We start from the raw sequence: 22,419 nt of genomic DNA, 5'->3' as shown, positions 1-22,419 counted from the left end.
TTCTCCCTGCAGTGGAACATCCATAGAGTACAAGGAAATTTGCAAGGGTTGCCATTCTCATCTCTTCAGTGAGCATCAAAGACCAGGAACAGTATATGTCACTAGGTGCTGACTCTGCACTTCACTTCATCTGCTGTTTTCCCTTATCCTCCTCACAGATTAAATGTGAATGAAAATGGTTGGCTGCAACAAAACATTTGTGACCGAGTTCATATTTTTGGGGTTCTCCAATCAACCAAGGGTGCAGCTGGTGCTCTTTGTGGTGTTTCTGGCTTGTTATCTGCTCACAGTGTTTGGGAACGTCATCATCATCTCAGTTGTCAGCACTTACCCTCGGCTTCATACACCCATGTATTTCTTCCTTATCAATTTGTCTTTCTTAGACATTTATTATGTCTCCACCAATGTCCCTCAGATGCTGATGAACCTTGTGACCAGAAGGAAAACTATCTTATTCTGGGGTTGTGCGATCCAGATGTATTTTTCCCTGGCGTTTGGCATGACAGAGTGCTTTCTGCTTGGTGTCATGGCTTATGATCGGTATGTGGCAATCTGTCAGCCTTTGCTTTACACAGTCATCATGAACTGGAAGCTCTGTGCTCAGCTGGCTGCTTTTTGCTGGTGCAGCAGTTTGATGAGCTCCATGATTATTAACATTTTCACCTTACAATTGCCTTTCTGTGGTCCTAACATATTGAACCATTATTTCTGTGAGGTGCCAGCAGTGCTGTCTTTGGCTTCCACTGACACTTACCTTGCTGAAATGGTTGTCTTTGTTTTCAGCATCATCATAGTCTTCATTCCCTTCCTGTTCATTATTGTCTCCTACACCTACATTTTCTTAGCTGTGCTGCGGATACAAACTGCCCAAGGAAGGGTCAAGGCATTCTCTACCTGTGCATCCCACCTCACTGTTGTCACCATATTTTATGGAACAGCTATCTTCATGTACATGCGACCAAGGTCAAAGTCCTCACGAGACGGGGACAAAGTGATTGCTTTGTTTTATACTATTATAATGCCCATGCTTAACCCCCTGATATATAGCCTGAGGAACAAGGATGTGAAACATGCTCTGAAGAGACCATTGGTGCTAATAAGATGATGGGTTTTTCTGACCACATGGTACCCAAAAATAACTTTTTGTTATTAAGCAGCATATAAATCTCACTAATGAATGGTGGACATGTCAGTCGGGATTTAAGCCAGCTTCCACCCGGTATGATGACCTCTGCCAGGAGAGAGACAGGGGAAATGTGTCCCTGTTAATTCTCCTTGAACTTTCTGGAACTCTCAGCCACTTCTGGAACAGGTGTCTGAGTTAGGGATGGGCAGCTCCACTTTGAAGTGGTTCCAGTCCAGCTTGAATGGTCATTTCCAGAGGGTGATGCTTGGGGAGTGCTCTTCAGCCTCATGGAGCCTTCAAAGTGGGGTTCCTAAGGGTTCAATTTCATCCCCTTTGCTGTTTAACATGAAACCGCTGAGTGGGGTTATCCAGAGTTTTGGAATATGTTGTCATAAATATGCTGATGACACACAGCTCTACTTCCCCTTTACATCTGCAGTTGTGGCTGGGGATATTGTCTTGCCTTGATAAAGGATTGGATGAGAGGCAACAACTGTAGCTCAATTCAGACAAGACTGAGGCACTGTTTCTGGGTGGTTCCCTAGACTGAATGGATGGGAGGTTGCCTGCTCTTGATGGGGTTACACTTCTTCTGAAAGAGTGGGTACATATCTTGGGGGTACTTCTGGACCCTTTGCTATTGCTTGAAGCTCAGGTGGTTTCAGTGGCACAGAGTGCCTTTCATCAGCCTATTATGGTGGCCATGAAGGCCCAAGCTAGACCAGTGAGAGCTGGTCATCAGCACACACAATGACAATGAAGTCCCCTAGACAATAGTCAACAGTCCTAGTCAGGGCTTTCTTTTGCAGTTGGGACTCAATGGAACACAGTTCTCAGAGGAGCACCATTGCCATTCTAAGAGAACAAGAGATTTCATGGTGAGTCCTAGCACCTCTTTTTCTAGAAAAATAGCACACTGGTCCTAGGGTTCTCCAACAGCATGCTGAAGACCACCTTCACTAAATCAGATAAGGACGAGGTGTCAGCATCCCCAGTGTCACTCTGACTCACAACTAGGTGCAAGGATGTGAAATATGTTCTGGCGAGACAACCGATGCCAATGAGCTGGTAGTTGTTGTTTTTTTTCTGGACATTTCTCAGAGAACTTTTTGTTATTTATGAGCATATAAATCTCATTGATGAATCCCATGCATAAAAAGAAAGTTTGATCCAAGGAATCCTTGTCTGTTTGTGGCCAGGTGATTGTCATTATTTATTTATTTATTTATTTATTGACTGACTGACTGACTTACGAGCCAGTGTGGTGTAGTGGTTAAGAGTGATAGACTTGTAATCTGGGTTCACATCTCCGTTCCTCCACATGCAGCTGCTGGGTGACCTTGGGCTAGTCACACTTCTCTGAAGTCTCTCAGCCCCACTCACCTCACAGAGTGTTTGTTGTGGGGGAGGAAGGGAAAGGAGAATGTTAGCCACTTTGAGACTCCTTCGGGTAGTGATAAAGCGGGATATCAAAATCCAAATCCCAAACTCTTACTGGCTTACTCACTTATTAAACTTGCATAGTTCCCTTCATCTGTAGATCTCAGGGAGGTTCACAGCATAAAAATACAAGATAAAAACACAAAATACATAATAAAAACAAAAACAAAAACAAAGAAAAAACAAATAAAACCCTCCCCCCATTCCCTCCCATGAACACATTTAAAAGGATATAGGATGTTAGTTAGCCCAAGGTCTGGTTGAAGAGGAACGTTTTCACCTGATGCCTAAAGGTAATAAAGACACCAGTGGAAATTCTCTGGGAAAGCATTCCACAATTGGAGAGCTACTGCAGGAAACTTGTGTTGCCACCATCCGGACCTCTCTTGGAGGAGGAACACAAAGAAGGGCCTCAGAGGATGATTGCAGGGTCCAGATTTATTCAAATGGAGAGAGGCCTTGAGGTATTGCAGTCCTGAGCCATTTAAGGTTTTGTGGGTCAAAACCAGCACTTTGAATTGGGCCCAGAAACTAATTGGCAGCCAGTGTAGTTGGGCCAGGATCAGTGTAATGTGCTCAAACCATCTTGCCCCGTTGAGCAATCTAGCCACCAAAGTTGCGCCAGCTGGGACTTCCGGAGGCGGCACGAAGGGTAATGGCTGCCCTTTCCTAACCGGGAAGGGAACTCCGTTCGAGATCGGGTCGTCCGCTACGGCGAAGCGGAGACCCACACCGGAAAACTGCAGGCGGCAGAAGCCTGCAGTCTTGGGACCCGGCGGGCGCCAGGAGCTGCCCCCGAAACGTTGAAGGAACCCCGTAAGGGGCTCTGGATCGCGGAGGAGGCAGCGGCGCTGAGGGTCGTTCTGCGATCGGCGGAGAGAAGCCGCGAAGCCGTTGCCGGTGAGCGCTGACCTTTCTTCCTGGATTTGGCACTTTGAAAAACAGCAACCCGTGAGTATCAGAGACTTTCAATCAATTTGAGACCAAAAGGCAATTGAATTTGGCTGAAAGCGGAGGACGAAAAGAAAAAGGAAGTCCGTCTTCCGCTGCCATTGAACTTCAAAGCAAAGAGCTGGAGGAGTGGAGGCTGTAAGTGAATCTTTTGTTGATTGGATCTGAGCATTTACTGAACTGTATCTAAAGGCAGAAAAGGAGTGTAAGCATTGGATTTATGAGTTAGCATGGACTGTGAAATCTTCCTCTGTTGAAGTTACAATTTTAAGAAGGAAACCAGGGGCTGGAACTGCCTGGTAACAGTAGCAATCAGTTTGCAGACCCAAGCACTTTGATACATAATTTGGAAAAATTTGAGAGGTTTGGACTTTGTTACTTTATAACATCAACTGAAGTACCAGCAAGCACTGTTCTGAGACATTGTGTTTTTACAACACCAACTCTGCTAAAAATTTAACATTTGAAGGCTTTTGGACACTAAATTTTATTATTTTTTGGGTAATCCTCCCTGAAAGACATTTTAAGCTCCCCCTAGAGGTTTTTGGACTTAACAGCAGTGATATTGCTTTACTTTCTATTTCTTGCCCTGTCGGCTGAGTGCTGCACCTGGGCTGTCTTTTTCTCATGGGAACAACGCAGCTTGACCTTGAATACCAGATAAGTTTGGAATGAGTGGCGCAAAGAAAAAGGAGACCAAAGAAAAAGAACAAAGACCAAGAACGAGACAAACAACTCTAGCCTCAACCTTACAACAACGCAGATCGTCTGTGCCTATTTTGCACTCTGAGGAAGAAGCTGCCTCCCTGCCACAGGCAGGGGGAGGAGAGACAGAGGATTTACAACTGGAGGATATGGCCTCAGGATCAGCTGCTTCCATCTTAGAAAAAATCTATGAAAAATTGGAATCTTTGGATAAGAGAGTGGAATCTTTGGACAAAAAGGCTGATGAGCAAACTGCGAAAATAGACCAGAACACAGAATGCCTAAATAGATTAACTGGGCAAGTGGCACAGAACACTCAATCGATTGCAAAACTGGAGGAGGCTTCAGGGGAAAACAGGAAGTTGGTTGAAGACACTAGCCAAAGACTTGGAAAGTTAGAAAAAGAGGTAAGACCACTCAATAAACAAGTAGGTGAACACCAGACCTATCTTTCGATGATTGAATTGAAAAATAGGGAGACCAACTTAAGGATAAGATCTGTACCCGAAGTAGAAGAGGACAAGCTGGCCGAGTTCCTGACCAAAATATTTTCTGAGCAGTGAAAACTTGAGGAAAAAGACTTTAAAATTACATCAGCTTTTAGACTGGGAAGACTGATAAGAAAAGACAAGCCCAGAGACTGCTTGATAACAGTGAGATCAAAGGAGGAAAGGGACAAGATTTTGGGCCTACATTACAGAAAATCACTGGACATTTTGGACAAAAGAATTGAAATTTATAAGGATATTCCTAGACAGCTTTTGGATTTGAGATCTGAATACTTGGAACTAGCAAAATTACTGAGGAGCAACTCAATCATCTTTAGGTGGGACTTCCCTCAAGGACTATCTTTTACTTTTAGAGGGAGGAAGATTAAAATTAGAACATTGGAAGACAGAGACAAATTTCTGAATCAGTACGGAGAGGACCTTCACAAAGGACTTGGATCATTGCCGGAGCCTGGAGCACCAAAGGAACCGGCACCCTTGGATTCTGAAGACAAAGTACCACCCCCTGAAAAATAACCAGATTTATACAGGATGTCTCTGCAACTTCTGAGCTGGAACATAAATGGCTGCAACATTCCGGAAAAAAGGAAGAAAATCTTTCATATATTAAAAAAGGAACAATTGGACATTATTTGTTTGCAAGAAACACATGTGACTAGGCTCCATAGAAAAGTTTTGGTAAATAAAAGACTCGGCCAGGAATTTATATCTTCAGATAGAGTAAAGAAGAGAGGGGTGGTGATATATGTAAAGGAGAGCCTTTCACCTAAATTATTATTTAAAGATGAACATGGCAGAATTTTGGCAGTTGAAATACAATATCAAGGAGAAAAAATTACAGTGGTACCTCGCAAGACGAATGCCTCGCAAGACAAAAAACTCGCTAGACGAAAGGTTTTTCCGTTTTCGATTTGCCTCGCAAGACGAATTTCCCCTATGGGCTTGCTTCGCAAGACGAAAACGTCTCGCGACGTCTAAAAACAAAGACATGTTTTGTTTATAAAGTTAATTTATTTTCCCTTCAGTTTTTGAACTGCTCTTTACAGTATGTGTGACTTTAAAGAGCAGTTAATAAACTGTTGTTGTACCAAATTTGGCTTTGTTTAGACTTTTTTTGACCATAGGAACGCATTAATTGATTTTCAATGCATTCCTATGGGATTTCGTGCTTCGCAAGACGAAAAATTCGCTAGACGACAAAAATTGCGGAACGAATTAATTTCGTCTTGCGGGGCACCACTGTATGTTATTAGGAATCTACGCACCAAATGAAGGGAAATCGGAATTTTATAAGAAGTTGCATGAGAGCATGCTGGAGTATCTGGACTTTGACAACATCATTATGATGGGAGATATGAACGGGATTGTATCAACTAACATGGATAAGTCGCAAAGTCAAAAAGTTACTAAAGATGGCAGACTACCAAAGACCTTTTTTGAAATGACAGACAACATGGATTGGATTGACATTTGGAGAATGAGAAACCCCTTGGGAAAGGAAGGAACATTCTTCTCTGAAGCCCATCTGACTTGGACAAGAATCGACCAAATATGGATTACTAGAGGTCTGGCACCTAAGGTCAGAAAAGTGGAAATCTGCCCAAAGACCTGCTCCGACCATAACGCTTTGAAAATGGATTTGACATTGTTACCAACCGGCTCCTTCCGATGGAAGATGAATGACAATTTATTCAGAGATCAGGAGATTACTAAAAAGGCCCAAAAAGTTCTGAAGGACTATTTTGAAATAAATTTGAACACTACGGTGGAAAAAAGAACAATTTGGGACGCAAGTAAAGCCGTGATGAGAGGGTTCTTAATACAACAGAATGCCATCAAGAAAAGGAAGCAAAATGAAAAGAAAGATAAGATTTTGGAGAAAATAAAAGAATTAGAGAAGAAGCTAAGAGTAAATCCGAAGTCACAGCCGATTCTGAGAGAAATTAAACTTCACCAGGCACAATATTCTAAACTGATAAATCAGGAAATAGAATGGAAGATTAAATCAATGAAACAAAAAACGTTCGAATCGGCAAATAAATGTGGGAAACTGCTGGCGTGGCAGTTGAAGAAGAGACAGAAGCTGAATATAGTAACAAATTTGGAAATTGAAGGAAGAAATATCCAGAACCCCGTGGAAATCAGAAAATCTTTCCAGAAATATTTCAAGAAACTATATACTCAAGGGCCGCAAAATGAGGTTGAGATTGAACAATTTTTGAAAAAAAAGGTCTTAAAAAATTTACACAAGAAAATAGATTACTCCTGAATAGTCAAATAACACGACAAGAAATTGAACATGCCATTCAGAACATGAAACTGGGCAAATCTCCAGGGCCAGACGGCTTGACCTCCAAGTATTATAAGACAATGAGTGACTATTTGATTCAACCTTTGATGGAGGTCAGCAACGAAATTCTGCAGGGAAAGAAGGCGCCGGAATCGTGGAAGGAAGCTTTCATCACGTTGATACCAAAATCAGAAACTGAAAAGACACAACTTAAGAACTACCGCCCCATCTCCCTTTTAAATGTGGATTACAAAATATTTGCTGATGTTTTAGCAGGCAGACTTAAAAGAGCCTTAAATGAAGTAATTCATAAAGACCAGGCCGGCTTTCTCCCAGGTAGACATATGTTTGCAAACACAAGGAACATTATTGACATTTTGGAACTGTTGCAAACAAATATAAACACTAAAGCAGTGCTGATTTTTATAGACGCGGAGAAGGCCTTTGACAACATCTCCTGGAAATTTATGAAGGGAAATTTAAAAGAAATGGGAGCGGGGCGGGGTTTTGAAAATGGGATTGATGCAATATATTCAGAACAAAAGCTAAATTGATAGTTAACAATGTGGTAACGGAAGAATTTAAAATTGAAAAAGGAACACGACAAGGCTGCCCGATTTCCCCTCTGCTGTTTATTTCAGTTCTGGAGGTGCTCTTGAACTTGATTAGAGGTGACCGGTTGGTGCAGGGAATTCAGGTCGGAGCGAAACAATATAAACTTAAAGCTTTTGCAGATGACTTAGTTTTGACACTGCAGGAGCCAGAATCTAGTACGAAAAGAGTATTACAACTGATACATGACTTTGGTCAGGTGGCAGGATTTAAGTTAAATAAGCAAAAGACGAAGGTGTTAGGGAAAAATATGACAGACACAGAGTCAGAACGGTTTCAGAGAGAAACAGAATTATCATTGGTGAAGAAGGTAAAGTACCTAGGGGTCAACATAACAGCCAAAAATCTGAGTCTATTTAAGGACAATTATGAAAAATGCTGGTCTGAAATTAAGAGAGACTTGGATAGTTGGACTAAATTGAAGCTTTCTTTGTTAGGCCGAATTGCTGCCATTAAGATGAATGTGCTGCCAAAGATGTTGTTTTTGTTTCAAACATTGCAAATTGTGGACAAAACGGAGTGTTTCCGGAGGTGGCAGAGAGATATTTCCAAATTCGTCTGGCAGGGCAAAAAGCCCAGAATCAAGTTTAAGATATTAACAGATGCAAAGGAAAGAGGGGGCTTTGCCCTGCCAGACTTAAGGTTATACTATGAAGCCGCAGCTTTCTGCTGGCTAAAAGATTGGCTACTTCTCGAAGACACTGATGTGTTAGACCTGGAAGGTTATAACAATGCTTTTGGTTGGCATGCATACTTGTGGTATGATAAGGTTAAGATCAATAAGGCCTTTAAGAACCATATTGTCAGAAAAGCAGTGTTTAATGTCTGGACAAAATATAGAGACTTACTGGAAAATAAAACTCCAAGGTGGCTCTCACCTTTGGAAGCTAAGGCCTGGAAAAGACCCAATATGGAAGCCTACTGGCCAAAATATTGGGAACTGTTAGAAAAAGATGGAGACAATTGGAAATTGCAGAGTATGGAGAAAATGAAGGATAAAGTGCGAGACTGGTTACATTACGCTCAGATTAAAGAAATTTTTAAAAGTGACAAGAAGCTAGGGTTCCAGGTAGAGAAATCGAAGTTGGAAACAGAATTGTTAGAACCAAAGACTAAGGTACTTTCAAGAATGTATAACTTGCTGTTGAAATGGAATACACAGGACGAAATGGTTAAGTCGGCTATGATAAAATGGGCGCAGGACATTGGGCATAACATTATGTTTGAGGACTGGGAAAGGTTGTGGACCACTGGGTTGAACTTTACTGCATGTAATGCTTTGAAAGAGAATGTAATGAAAATGATATACAGATGGTACATGACCCCAGTTAAACTTGCCAAAATATACCATTTGTCTGATAACAAATGTTGGAAATGTAAAGAAAATGAAGGAACATTCTTCCACCTCTGGTGGACTTGCCCTAAAGTGAAGGTCTTCTGGGAAATGATATATAATGAGTTGAAAAAGGTATTTAAGTATACCTTTACCAAGAAACCAGAGGCCTTTCTTCTGGGCATTGTCGACCAGAAGGTGCTAAAGAAAGACAGAACATTTTTTATGTATGCAACAACAGCAGCAAGGATATTACTCGCTAAGAACTGGAAAACTCAAGATCTACCCACACTGGAAGAATGGCAGATGCAACTGATGGACTATATGCAGCTGGCGGAGATGACTGGCAGAATCCGAGACCTGGGAGAAGAAAGGATTGAAGAAGATTGGAAGAAATTCAAGACTTATCTACAGAAACATTGTGATTTAGTGGAATGTTAAGATGGATGCTTGGTTATAAATAATTGGCCATCACTAAAATAGATCAGAATTTGATGATAAGAGAGATTAAGAGAAACAAATTGGTAGGAGAATTATTTCATTGTATTTAAATAAGTGGTTACAATTTGGAAATAAGACGATAATTTGCTTGACAAAAATTTATTAATGATGCAAGTGGGAGCGGGAGATGTGAGGAAGTTTAAGGATGGTATGAAATTTTGTTAAAACAAAGCAACACTGTTGATTATCATTGTATTCTTTTTTCTAAAAACTTTAATAAATATTTATTAAAAAAAAAACCAAAGTTGCGCCAGCTGAAGTTTCTGAACAGTTTTCAGAGGCAGCCCTACATATAACACATTGCAATAATCTAACCTAGAAGTTACCAGAGCACAGACAACAGTAGTTAGCTTATCCCTGTCCAGATAGGGGCATTACTGGTCCACTAGCCAAGCTGATCGACAGCACTCCATGCCACTGAAACCACATGAGCCTCAAGCACCAGTAAAGGGTCCAGAAATGCCCCCAATCTATGTACCCGCTCCTTCAGAAGAAGTGTAATCCCATAAAAAGCAGGCAACCTCCCATCTATTTGGTCTAAGGAACCATACACTAGCAGTGCCTCAGGGGATAAAATTGAATCCTGAGGAACCCCACTTTGAAGAGCACTTCTCAAGCAACAGCCTCTGGAAATGACCATCCAAGCAGAACCACTTCAAAGTAGAGCTGCCCACCCCTTACTCAGACACCTGCTTCAGAAGGATATCATTGTTGAAGGTATCAAAATCCACTGAGCAGTCAAAGAGAATAAACAAGTTCACATTTCCTCCTCTTCAAATGCATGTGTTTGAAAGGATGTGTGAAAGGTCAAGTTCTGGGTAGTCAAGTACAGTTACATTTACAAATTTGTGTGTGTGTGTGTGTGTGAGAGAGAGAGAGAGAGAGAGAGAGAGAGAGAGAGAGAGAGAGAGACTCCACAGGGCCATCCTGTTAGGCTGCAACAGATTGTAATGGATTGCTTTGAAGTCACTTCAGCACCAGATGAACACCCCCCCCCCCCGCAAACCACCCAAATATATAATGTGCAGAGGAGGGCAACCAAGATGATTAAGGGGCTGGAAACAAAGGTTCAACAAAGGTTGAAGGAGCTGGGAATGTTTAGCCTGGAAAAGAGACTGAGAGGAGATGTGGTTGCAATCTTCAAATATCTCAAGGGCTGTCACATGGAAGATGGAGCAAGTTTGTTTTGTGCTGCTCTGGAGGATAGAACTTGAGCCAATACCTTCAAGTTACAAGAAAGGAGATTCTGACTAGACATATGGGGAAAATTTCTGATAGTAAGAGCTGTTTGACAGTGGACCAGTCTTCCTCAGGAGGTTGTGGACTCTCCTTCCTTGGAGGTCTTTAAGCAGAGATTGGGTGGCCATCAGTCATGGATGCTTTAGCTGAGATTCCTGCTTTGCAGGGGGTTGGACTAGATGACCCTTCTGATCCCTTCCAGCTCTACAATTCTACGATTCAATGATTTTAGCTGAAAATTAAAAACTAATGAATATTTGTCAAAGCTCCCAAATAATATGGACTTCTAATGGATCTGCAGCCCATACATTTGCTGCTTTTTCTTGTTGGAATCATAAAGATAAACACAATGTAGGTGCCTCGTGCAAGTTAATGAACTCTAGGGAAGATGGTCACAAGACTTAGTCCCTCCACAAGGAATAGAGTAAGAAAACAAATCTTTACACAATTATCATATAGAAGCCCACCTGAGAGCAACAAACACCAAATGCAAGCTTTTAATTGAACCAGACCTCTGAAATGCCACCCCACTGACAGCACACTGGGAACAAGACCTTCAGAAAGAGAGAACGTTCTCCCCACCTACCCTTGGCAGTCAGGATTATTTGGCATGAAGGAACAGAAGTACACACTTAGATTGGCTTCTTCTGAGAAGATTTATAATGCCATCTTTCCCTTTTTATATTCCAGTTACAACATTTCTAGAATCCCATCCATTACGTGTGGAATGATGCCTACTTACTTTCCAATATAACAAGGAAAAGGGGACACAGACACCAGAGCTATTCTTTGCAAGCAACAGAAAACCATGTGTTTATAACCCAGCACACCCAAAACTGACTTCCCGTTTTCATGCAACGTCGCTGTTCTAGCTTTGAAAGACTTGCAGCATCTGAAAGAAAAAGAAGACCTCTCTCCTTGAATGCATTTGATGAGGTAAGGAAATCAGGCTTCAAGCATTGATGGTTCTGCTGCCAGAATGATTATGATGACTATGATTTTAGAATTGAAGATGTCTGGATAGCTTTTTTAAAAACTCCATGTAATTCAATGGTTAGTTTAGAAGAGGGTAAAAAAAGAACAGAGGCTGTCTCTTCCCCACCTCCTTTGTTCTCTATATTGTAGGTTGGTTCACACATGCATGTCTTGTCTACAGCATCAGGTGAACAGCACAGACTGAACTTCCGCAACACCTCCGAACACAATTAGACCAATACAGGAAGGGAGATCAGCATGTGGGTTTTTCACTCATGCAGCTGATGAGGATGAAAACATCTGGTTTGCATTCAAGCCTTCTTTGAACTGATCTGGTGTGTCTTTTGGTGTGGCTGCCAAAGAACATCTCCTTCTGGAACCATTGGCTGTGTATGCAGAAGCCATGGTGAGGCTCCACAGCTCACACTATCTCCATCCACACAAACTGCTGCAGCACACTGGGATAGAGAGGAGGAGGGTTGTGATGGTTGTGAGGTAGGTGTGGTGCAAAGGTGCCAGCAGCAGCACCAGACTGGCTCCACCAGTGCATTTGCACTGTACCAACATCACTGCCACAGCACCCCTTCCCTTCTCAGTCCCAGTATGCTGCACTGACTCAGTCAGACAGAGGTCTGGTGAACAGGGCAGTGTCACCATATACCTGCTTTTATGTTATTAACTCATAACCATCACTTTTAAATAAAGTTAACTAACAGTTCTTGTCATCAGAAATTAAGTGGGACACCAATCTCCCTTATCATGATTGAAGCATTGAGTTATATGTAACAGAGTGGGAAGATGCAGAAGCACTAATATTCTTAAGTTTATTTACTAAGTCCTTTGGTGCTGTTCGATTAAACAAGTGAGATCTGCACCAACATGTCACAGTGTATCATGCATACTAACAGGGGTTTTCAGGGTTCCTGTCTCAATATTCTTGTAAGACATTCATATATAAAATGTACAATAATAGTTAATATGAACATAGAATAATTGCCATGTCTGGCCAAACTCTCACAATATGTAATTGACAGGTCCAGAAGTATGCATTTTCCTGTGCCAGTTCTAAACGATATTTTGTAATCTAGTTCTAATCCAGTTCTAAACAATATTTTCTAATCTATAGAAATTAGAGCACATTTAAATAATGCATAATAATTAGAAAACATAGAAATTAGAGTGCATAATAATCAGAAAACAGAGAAATTAGAGCACATAATAATTAGAAAACAGAGAAATAAGAGCACATGTATTAAATAATACATAATAATAAGTATGAACAGTCATAGTCACCAGCACTAGACACTTCAGAAATATTTTTTCAAAAGATGAAAAAGTAAGTGGTTAAAAATAATGATGAAACTGAGAAAAAGTGTCAGTTTAAAAAGTATTTTACTTAGTAAAAAAAAAAATTGCTTTGTTACAAGTGAGAAATCAAAAAGCCCAAAATAATTTTGAAGTGCATAATACTGAGAATCCCATTAAACAAGTAATCTCCTCCCTCCCCATTTTTAATTGCCCTTGTGAGCTCTCTGATTCAGAACATATTGAGGAAAAGGAGCTTTAATAGGACACCATGGTGCCATTCCAAGTGTTAAGTGTCCTGTGTGTTTTCAGGTCCTTCAGCAAATGATTGAAAGAAGATTCATGGAAGGAGGAAATCATACCACAGTCACTGAATTCATCCTTTTGGGATTCACAACAAATCCCAAACTGCAACTGATACTGTTTGTGGTGTTTCTCATCATTTATATAGCTAGTCTAGCCGGGAACATTGCACTCATTCTTCTAATCTGCAGCAGCTCTCACCTCCATACGCCCATGTATTTCTTCATTGGGAACCTTTCCTTCCTGGATCTGTGGTATTCCTCCGTCTATACGCCAAAGATCTTGGTGAACTGCATCTCTGAAGACAAGAGCATTTCCTTTGGTGGTTGTGCCTCCCAATTCTTCTTCTCAGGTGCCCTTGCCTATAGCGAGTGCTACCTTCTGGCAGCCATGGCCTATGACCGTTATGTGGCCATTGCTAAGCCACTGTCCTATGCCACTGCCATGTCCAAAAAGGTGTGCACAGTGCTGGTGGCCCTCTCATATCTGGGGGGGTTCATTAATGCCACTGTTGGAACCAGTAAAACCTTCTCGTTGAGTTTCTGTGATGGCAATGTCATTGATGACTTCTTCTGTGACGCACCCCCTCTGATAATGCTGGCATGTGATGTGACTGACAATTACCAGACTATGCTGTACGTCCTCTTGACTTTAAACATCATTGCCCCTTCAGCCTTCATCCTTGCCTCTTACGCCTTTATCCTAGCAGCCATCTTAAGAATCTCCTCCACTGGTGGCAAGTACAAAGCCTTCTCCACCTGTGCTTCCCACCTGACAGCTGTCACCTTATACTATGGCTCCATCCTCTTCATTTACTCACGCCCCAGTTCCAGCTATGCTTTGGAGCATGACAAATGGGCTTCCACATTCTACACAGTGGTCTTTCCCATGCTGAACCCCCTGATTTATAGCTTAAGGAACAAGGATGTGAAAAAGGCTGTGAAGATGTTGATGACAAGGAGGACAGATTTCTAAATTAAAAAGACTGTAAGATCAGAAATAAGTGTGTACGGCAATTTTGTAACCCATATCTGAATGCTCTTATCATCATAACTTCTAATCTAAAATATCAAAGGTCTCATTTGAGGCACTGTATTGAAAACTCAAATGGTTGGCTTCTCAATTGCATATGACTGATAGATAGCTTTCAATTTTATATGTGTCAGTCTCAATTGGAGGTATCTGTCCCATAGGAAATGTGAGCTGGAGTGCCAACTTGGCCCCAAGACTGTGGTTGCCCAGGGCCATGGGTGCCATGCAGCCCTGGCACTGAAATTTATGAGTGCCCATCATAAGGAATTTTGTAGGTGTTCGGGCACCCAGGGAGTTGGTACCTATGGGCACCCAGGGAGTTGGCACCTATGAAAGTGAGAAGTAAAGATTCTCTTTTTCACCTTAGCCTTGCAGATCTCCTCAGAACTTTTAGTCAACTACGGTAAGTTATGTGGGAGATAGCAACTGTGGAAGGGAGACAGGGTAGCGAATGAAGAGACACCTTTTGCTCCTGTTTAAGGCAGTCACAGAAAGGAATGCATCAGGGCATGTATAGGGAGGAATCAGAAATGGTGGAACCCCACACCTCCCAGGCCAAGACATTATGGAAATATTTGGGACTCCTTAATAATGATACCTGCTGACAAAGGTCCATATAGTTAAAGCTTTGGTTTTCCCAGTAGTGATGTATGGAAGTGAGAGCTGGACCATAAAGAAGGCTGATGGCCGAAGAATTGATGCTTTTGAATTATGGTGCTGGAGGAGACTCTTGAGAGTCCCATGGACTGCAAGAAGATCAAACGTATCCATTCTTAAGGAGATCAGCCCTGAGTGCTCACTGGAAGGACAGATCATGAAGCTGAGGCTCCAATACTTTAGCCACCTCATGAGAAGAGAAGACTCCCTGGAAAAGACCCTAATATTGGGGAAAATGGAGGGCACAAGCAGAAGGGGACCACAGAGGACAAGACGGTTGGACAGTGTTCTCGAAGCTACCAACATGAGTTGACCAAACTGCGGGAGGCAGTGGAAGACAGGATTGCCTGGCGTGCTCTGGTCTATGGGGTCACGAAGAGTCGGACACGACTAAACAACTAAACAACAACAACAACAAGGATACAGCATTAGCATTGATGGCACAATTAAATAGCATGCATTCCACTGCTGGTGGTTTTGATTAAGCAAAGGATAGGTGTGCAGCAGATTAATTGGAATGTCATGTGTGATTCAATCACTCAAGTTTCTGATCGCCTGTGCTTTCTGTGGGTATTATGTGTGGCCTCTGTGGCAGCAGAATCTCTGACCAGTAGAACCCAGTAGAGGGAGGCCTCTGCCTAGGGCCAAGAGAGGTGTTCTGTTTTGTTTGCATGGTAATGAGAAACTACCTAATTTGCACTTCTTGAATCAAGATGTAAACAGAAACACAGCTCTCCTTCAAAATTCATACTTTTCCCAATTTTGCGGTGCTATTCTTTAGTTAAGCCATGTGTAGGGAAAAAATGCACTATATTAGGGGAGCCTTTGCAAAAAATGTGTATATTTGTCAAAACTGAACACTAAAATGGTGATAAATTTTCACGAGGATTTATTTTAAAAAAACAAAAACCAACAACACCCAATTCAAAATTGCTTTGGAAGTGTGGAAACCTGAATTTAAGATTGATAGATTCATTGTTATCTTCCTCCACCTTACATCAACGTCCGTAAGAAGCAAGGACTTGTGATTGTGATGAAATCATTTTTTCTCTCTGTTCTCAAAATGTTTTTCATAATTTTTGTTCACCATTAGGTTTCTGATGGGTGCAGAATGAATGAATGAATGAATGAATGAATAAATAAATAAATAAATAAATATTATTCATGAATTCAATATGTCATGATGCAACATGGTATATGATTGCCTTTTTTATGCTTGCATGGGTTCTTTTATTCAGACATCTCAGTGACATCATGGTGCCCCACATCCTATATGATTGGCCTGGTTTCACATGCCTCAGGGTGATATCAAGGTGTCTCCGAACTAAAGAGCTAAGATCAACAGAGTGCATAGGGGCTGGTTGTGCAAATAATCTCAAGAAGTTGTGAGCTAAATATTACCTTTGTGTGTGTGTGCAAAGTGTAGGTAATTAATTAGACAAAAAAATGGAATTCTGATGGATGGTTGACTGTGGACTGTGGACATACAAGTTCATGAACTCTAGGGAATATGTTCACAACACTTATTCCTTCTACAAAGAATGTAGTGAGTAAACAAATCTTTACCCGACTACATAATCATATAACAACCCACCTGAGAGCAACAGGCACCAAATGCAATCCTTTAATTGCACCAGAGCTCTGAAATGCATTTCCATTGATAGCACCACTGGGGCGCAGGGGAGAGTGAGAACCAGAACCTTCTGGATAAATATCCACTCGCTCTTTCTAATCAGGACTGTTTGATGTGATGGAACTGAAGAACACTGAGATTAGCTTCATCTGAGGAAATTAAAAATGCCATATTCCCCACTGTTATATTCAAAGTAAATCTTTAAAGATACCTATTGATTTTCTGGTATAAAAAGGAAAAGGGTACATAGACCCTAGAGCTCTTGGTTTCAGAGCTCAGCATCAGAACAGAGACACTTTCCACAACCTTGCAGTTCTTCCATATGGTGCTGCCAGAAGGCACTTTAAGCTTATCGCCAAGAAAAAAAATGACATTCTCTATAAATAATTGGCCATCAGTGGCCAGCGACAGAAAACCATGTGAGCATAACCCAGTACACCTAAATTTGGCTTCCAGTTTCCCTGCAACTTGGTTCTATTTTTATTTATCCTAGTTTGGAAAGCTTTGCAGAGCCTGGAAATAACAAGAAGGGGTCTTTCATTGGATGGGCTTGATAAGGTAAGGAAATGAGGCTTGGGTAGTTGAAAGGGTTGCGTAATTTTGGTGCCAGAATGATTATGATGAGTATGATTTCAGAATAGCAACTGAAAACCTCTAGATATATTCTTAAAAACGCCATCTGATTAAAGGATTACCTCAGAAAAGGGTTCAACAACAACAACAGGGGCTCCCCTCCTCTGTTCTCTATCTTGTTCTCACATGCTTGTCTTGCCTGTAGCATTAGGTGGTGATTTGCAGCTAAGCATGAGTCATCATGGAGGAAAGAGGATAGGGTGAACTGAGAGCCAGTGTGGTGTAGTGGTTAAGAGCGGTAGTCTCGTAATCTGGGGAACTGGGTTTGCGTCTCCACTCCTCCAAATGCAGCTGCTGGGTAACCTTGGGCTAGTCACACTTCTTCTGAAGTCTCTCAGCCCCACTCACCTCACAGAGTGTTTGTTGTGGGGGAGGAAGGGAAAGGAGATTGTTAGCCACTTTGAGTCTCCTTAAGGGGAGTGAAAGGCGGGATATCAAGTCCAAACTCTTCTTCTTCTTCATATGACCTCAAATACGATTAGTGAAATACATCAAGGGAGATTGGCATGTAGGTTTTTCACTTACGCTGCTGTTGCTGCTGCTGATGATGCAAACACAAGGATGGCATTCAAGCCTTCTTTGAACTGGTCATGTGTGTCTTGATGTGGCAGGGGGTGAACATCAGTACCTGGAACCACCACGTGTCTGCAGAAGACATACATAGGGCTGCACAGCCCTGTTGATCTCTGTCCAGATGAGTTGATGCAGCATACCAGGATAGAGAGGGGAAGGGGTGTGATGCTGTTGACTTGGTACATTGGGAATGGGCCAGCAGAACACCACATTAACTTCACGGGTGCATTTACACTGTGCAAACCTCACTGCCACCACACCTCCTCCCCTCTCTAGTGACTCAGTAGGACAGAAGTCAAGCCAACAGGGAAGACATGACATCCACAAACCATGACATCAGCAATGATTGAAGCTTGGAATTGAAAGGGAATACACATATGGACTAATATTCTTACATTTAATTGCTGAGTCTTTTGGTGCTGTTTGATTAAAGACGTTGCATCTGCAACACAATGTCATCGTGTATTCCTGCATCCTAGCAAGTGTTTTGAGGGTTCCTGTCTCAATCCAATTGCAATATATTCCTATATATAATTAAAACAATCTGTTTAACCTGAACAAAGATTTAGTTCCATGAATCTGGTCAAACTCTCATAATGTGTAACTGATAGAGCCAGAACTCTATGTATCTCTATGTATCTTCCTATGTCAGTTCTATGTACTCTAAATGATATTTTCTGATCTCTAGAAATTAGAGCACATTCATAATACATTTCTCTGAACTGCCATAGTCATTGCACTAGATACTTCAGAATCTTTTTTGCAAAATAACAACAGGAAAGTCAGATTGAAAAACAAACAAACTGAGAAAAGTTTCAGATTAGAAAGTATTTTATCACATTGGCCTGAATACAAGCCTCACTTTTTTTCCAAATTCTGACCGTGAACAGTTAAAGTGTGGCTTAATTTCGAGACCTTACAAAAAAGGGCTTTTACACTATTGCTGCTGAAACAGATATGCGGTAAAATGGAATGGGTGAGTGCCTGCAGAATTTTAAGGGAGCGGCTTATATTCGGGTATTGTCTTGTTTTCTTTTTCCCCATTGAATTCTAAAGCTGCGGCTTATATTCGGGTGTAGCTTATATTCAGGCCAATATGGTATACACACTTTGTAAAAACATGGCTTTGTTCCACGTGAAAAATCTGAAAGCTCAAAATAATTCTGAAGTGTGTATTAGTGAGAATCTCATTAAACAAGTAATCTCCTCCCTCCCCATTTTTAATTGCCCTTGTGAGCTCTCTGATTCAGAACATATTGAGGAAAAGGAGCTCTAATAGGACACCATGGTGCCATTCCAAGTGTTAAGTGTTCTGTGTGTTTTCAGGTCCTTCAGCCAATGATTGACAGAAGATTCATGGAAGGAGGAAATCACACCACAGTCACTGAATTCATCCTTTTGGGATTCACAACAAATCCCAAACTGCAACTGATACTGTTTGTGGTGTTTCTCATCATTTATCTAGCTAGTCTAGCTGGGAACATTGCACTCATTCTTCTAATCTGCAGCAGCTCTCACCTCCATACGCCCATGTATTTCTTCATTGGGAACCTTTCCTTCCTGGATCTGTGGTATTCCTCCGTCTATACACCAAAGATCTTGGTGAACTGCATCTCTGAAGACAAGAGCATTTCCTTTGGTGGTTGTGCCTCCCAATTCTTCTTCTCAGGTGCCCTTGCCTATAGCGAGTGCTACCTTCTGGCAGCCATGGCCTATGACCGTTATGTGGCCATTGCTAAGCCACTGTCCTATGCCACTGCCATGTCCAAAAAGCTGTGCACAGTGCTGGTGGCCCTCTCATATCTCGGGGGGTTCATCAATGCCACTATTGGAACCAGTAAGACCTTCTCGTTGAGCTTCTGTGATGGCAATGTCATTGATGACTTCTTCTGTGATGCACCCCCTCGGATAAAGCTTTCCTGTGATGTGACTGAGAATTACCAGAGTATGGTATACTTCCTTCTGACTGTTAACATCATTGCCCCTTCAGCCTTCAGCCTTGCCTCCTATATCTTTATCCTGGCAGCTATCTTAAGAATCTCCTCCACTGGTGGCAAGTACAAAGCCTTCTCCACCTGCGCTTCCCACCTGACAGCTGTCACCTTATACTATGGCTCCATCCTCTTCATTTACTCACGCCCCAGTTCCAGCTATGCCATTGGGAGTGAAAAATGGGCTTCCACATTCTACACAGTGGTCTTTCCCATGCTGAACCCCCTGATTTATAGCTTAAGGAACAAGGATGTGAAAAAGGCTGTGAAGAAGTTGATGACAAGAAAGACAGATTTCTAAATTAAAGAGACTGTAAAGATAACTTGATAGATCAGAAATAAGTGTGTAAGATAGTTTTGTAACCAATATCTGAATGCTATTATCATCATAACTTCTAATCTAAAATATCAAAAGTCTCATTTGAAGCAGTTTTGAAAACTCAAATGGTCAACTTCTCAAGTGCACATGACCGATAGCTTTCAATTTTATATGTGTTAGTCTCAAATGGAGGTATCTGTCCCATAGGAAATGTGAGCTGGAGTGCCAACTTGGCCCCACGACTGTGGTTGCCCGGGGCCATGGGTGCCATGCAGCCCTGGCACTGAAATTTATGAGTGCCCATCATAAGGAATTTTGTGGGTGCTCGGGCACCCAGGCCCCAGGGAGTTGGCACCTATGAAAGTGAGCAGTAAAGATTCTCTTTTTCACCTTAGCCTTGCAGATCTCCTCAGAACTCTTAGTCAACTACGGTAAGTTATGTGGGAGATAACAACTGTGGAAGAGAGACAGAGTAGAGAATGAAGAGACACCTTTTGCTCCTGTTTAAGGCAGTCACAGAAAGGAATGCATCAGGGCATGTATAGGGAGGAATCAGAAATGGTGGAACCCCACACCTCCCAGTCCAAGACATTATGAAAATATTTGAGACTCCTTAATAAGGATACAGCATTAGCATTGCTGACACAATTAAATAGCATATATTCCACTGCTGGTGGTTTTGATTAAGCAAAGGATAGGTGTGCAGCAGACTAATCAGAATGTCATGTGTGATTTAATTACTCAGGTTTATGATCGCCTTTGCTTTCTGTGGGCATGTTGTGTGGCCTCTGTGGCAGCAGAATCTCTGACCAGTAGAACCCAGTAGAGGGAGGCCTCTGCCTAGGGCCAAGAGAGGTGTTCTGTTTTGTTTGCATGGTAATGAGAAACTACCTAATTTCCACTTCTTGAACCAAGATGTGAACAGAAACACAGCTCTCCTTCAAAATTCACACTTTTCCCAATTTTGCGATGCTGTTCTTTAGTCAAACAATGTGTAGAAAAAAATGCATTGTATTAGTGTAGTCTTTGCAAAAATGTGTATATTTCTCAAAACTGAACACTAAAATGGTGATAAAATTTCATGAGGATTTTTATTTTTTTTAAAAAAAAACATCAACACCAAATTGCAAATTGCTGTGCAAATGTGGAGACCTGAAATTAAGATTGACAGATTCATCCTTACCTTCACTTTACACCAACGTCCTTCAGCAGCAAGGACTTGTGATTGTGCTGTAAGTTGGCAACAATAAGTGAAATGTGAGTCAGTGCAAATTAGTAAGAAGTGGTGGTATTTAGGGCAAATAAATTCTAACAATGGATATAGTTATGAAGTCTGAATTGGTTATGTGTATCCACTTAGGAAAGAAATCTTGGGTTCACTGTTGTCAGCTCAGTGTTAATGAAATGAAAAATGCAAACTCAATGTATTCTCATTCTCATTATTATATTTGCAAATATAAATATTAGACTGGATTACTGATAGACAGATAATCCAAAGTCCTTCTCTCTCTCTGGGAGAAGAAAGGGAAGCCCCAATGAGAGCTGGGAGGGTCCACCCCATTTTGTGTGAGAGAAGGGTTAAGATCTACCCTTGAGAGAGGGCTTTGTGGTTTCTTCATAAGATCCACTTCTCCCAGCTTCCTCACTCAGGTCTCGGTCATAAACACCACATTGGCTCCCCCACCCACTATCAAGTCTTGGATCAGTGAGATCATATTATGAAGCAATCCGGCATTCAGCAACAGAACAGCCAGATTGGTGCATATTTTGGTGGTAGAGGAACGAGAAACCTGAGACTCCGTGGGAGCAGAGGCAGAGCTAGCTCACCCGGGGGTGAGGCTAGCCGCCCCAGGGGCAGGGCAAGCGTCCCAGGGGGTGGGGTGGCGATATCATCCCCTCTCAGGGATGACACCCAGGGTGGGCCACACCTATCACACACCCCTTCCTCCGCCACTGCGGGAGGGGGGAAGAGAAAGGTAAACCCAGGGCTTTTTTTCACTTGGAACTCACCAGAACTCAGTTCTGGCATCTCTCAGGTGGGCGCCATTGCCATTCTTAGAGAACGAGAGAGGTGTTTGTGGTGAATTCCAACATCTCTTTTTTCTATCATCATCATCCATGTATTGCACTAGCCAATGGCCATGGCATCATTCACAAAGGGAACAAAGAATAGCAACAATAAGCATAAAAAAACCATAAAAACATCAGGCACCGCAGATACAATGAACCACAATCACTTCTCCTAAAAATTATTTGTTGCATACGATAGAATAGCAAGGGGTTCTCAGGTAA

The 22,419-nt window shown here is 41.8% G+C and overlaps 3 protein-coding genes across 3 annotated transcripts in view; all 3 read left to right on the top strand.

The window, feature by feature from the left end:
- Positions 1-175: 175 nt before the first annotated feature.
- LOC309377945 (uncharacterized protein) overlaps positions 176-22,419 on the top strand; it is a gene marked incomplete at both ends in the record, with an annotated part of 34,308 nt that continues 12,064 nt past the window's right edge. Inside the window, one exon of the mRNA XM_081925661.1 lies at positions 176-1,090. Within this exon, the coding sequence (XP_081781787.1) occupies positions 176-1,090 (915 nt within the window). The remainder of the gene's footprint in view (positions 1,091-22,419) is intronic.
- Positions 13,329-14,265, top strand: LOC309366839 (olfactory receptor 9G19-like; the record flags this gene model as incomplete). The annotated part of the gene is made up of 1 exon (XM_081905693.1): positions 13,329-14,265. One exon carries the CDS (start codon positions 13,329-13,331, stop codon positions 14,262-14,264), a length of 936 nt encoding a protein of 311 aa, XP_081761819.1. The 3' UTR covers position 14,265.
- LOC309366858 (olfactory receptor 9G19-like) lies at positions 19,174-20,109 on the top strand (the record flags this gene model as incomplete). Its single annotated transcript, XM_081905734.1, has 1 exon — positions 19,174-20,109. One exon carries the CDS (start codon positions 19,174-19,176, stop codon positions 20,107-20,109), a length of 936 nt encoding a protein of 311 aa, XP_081761860.1.

The sequence above is a fragment of the Podarcis melisellensis genome, assembly GCF_964234715.1.
Source record: "Podarcis melisellensis genome assembly, chromosome: 1".
Taxonomy (NCBI): domain Eukaryota; kingdom Metazoa; phylum Chordata; class Lepidosauria; order Squamata; family Lacertidae; genus Podarcis; species Podarcis melisellensis.
This window is presented reverse-complemented; position numbering and strand designations above follow the sequence as displayed.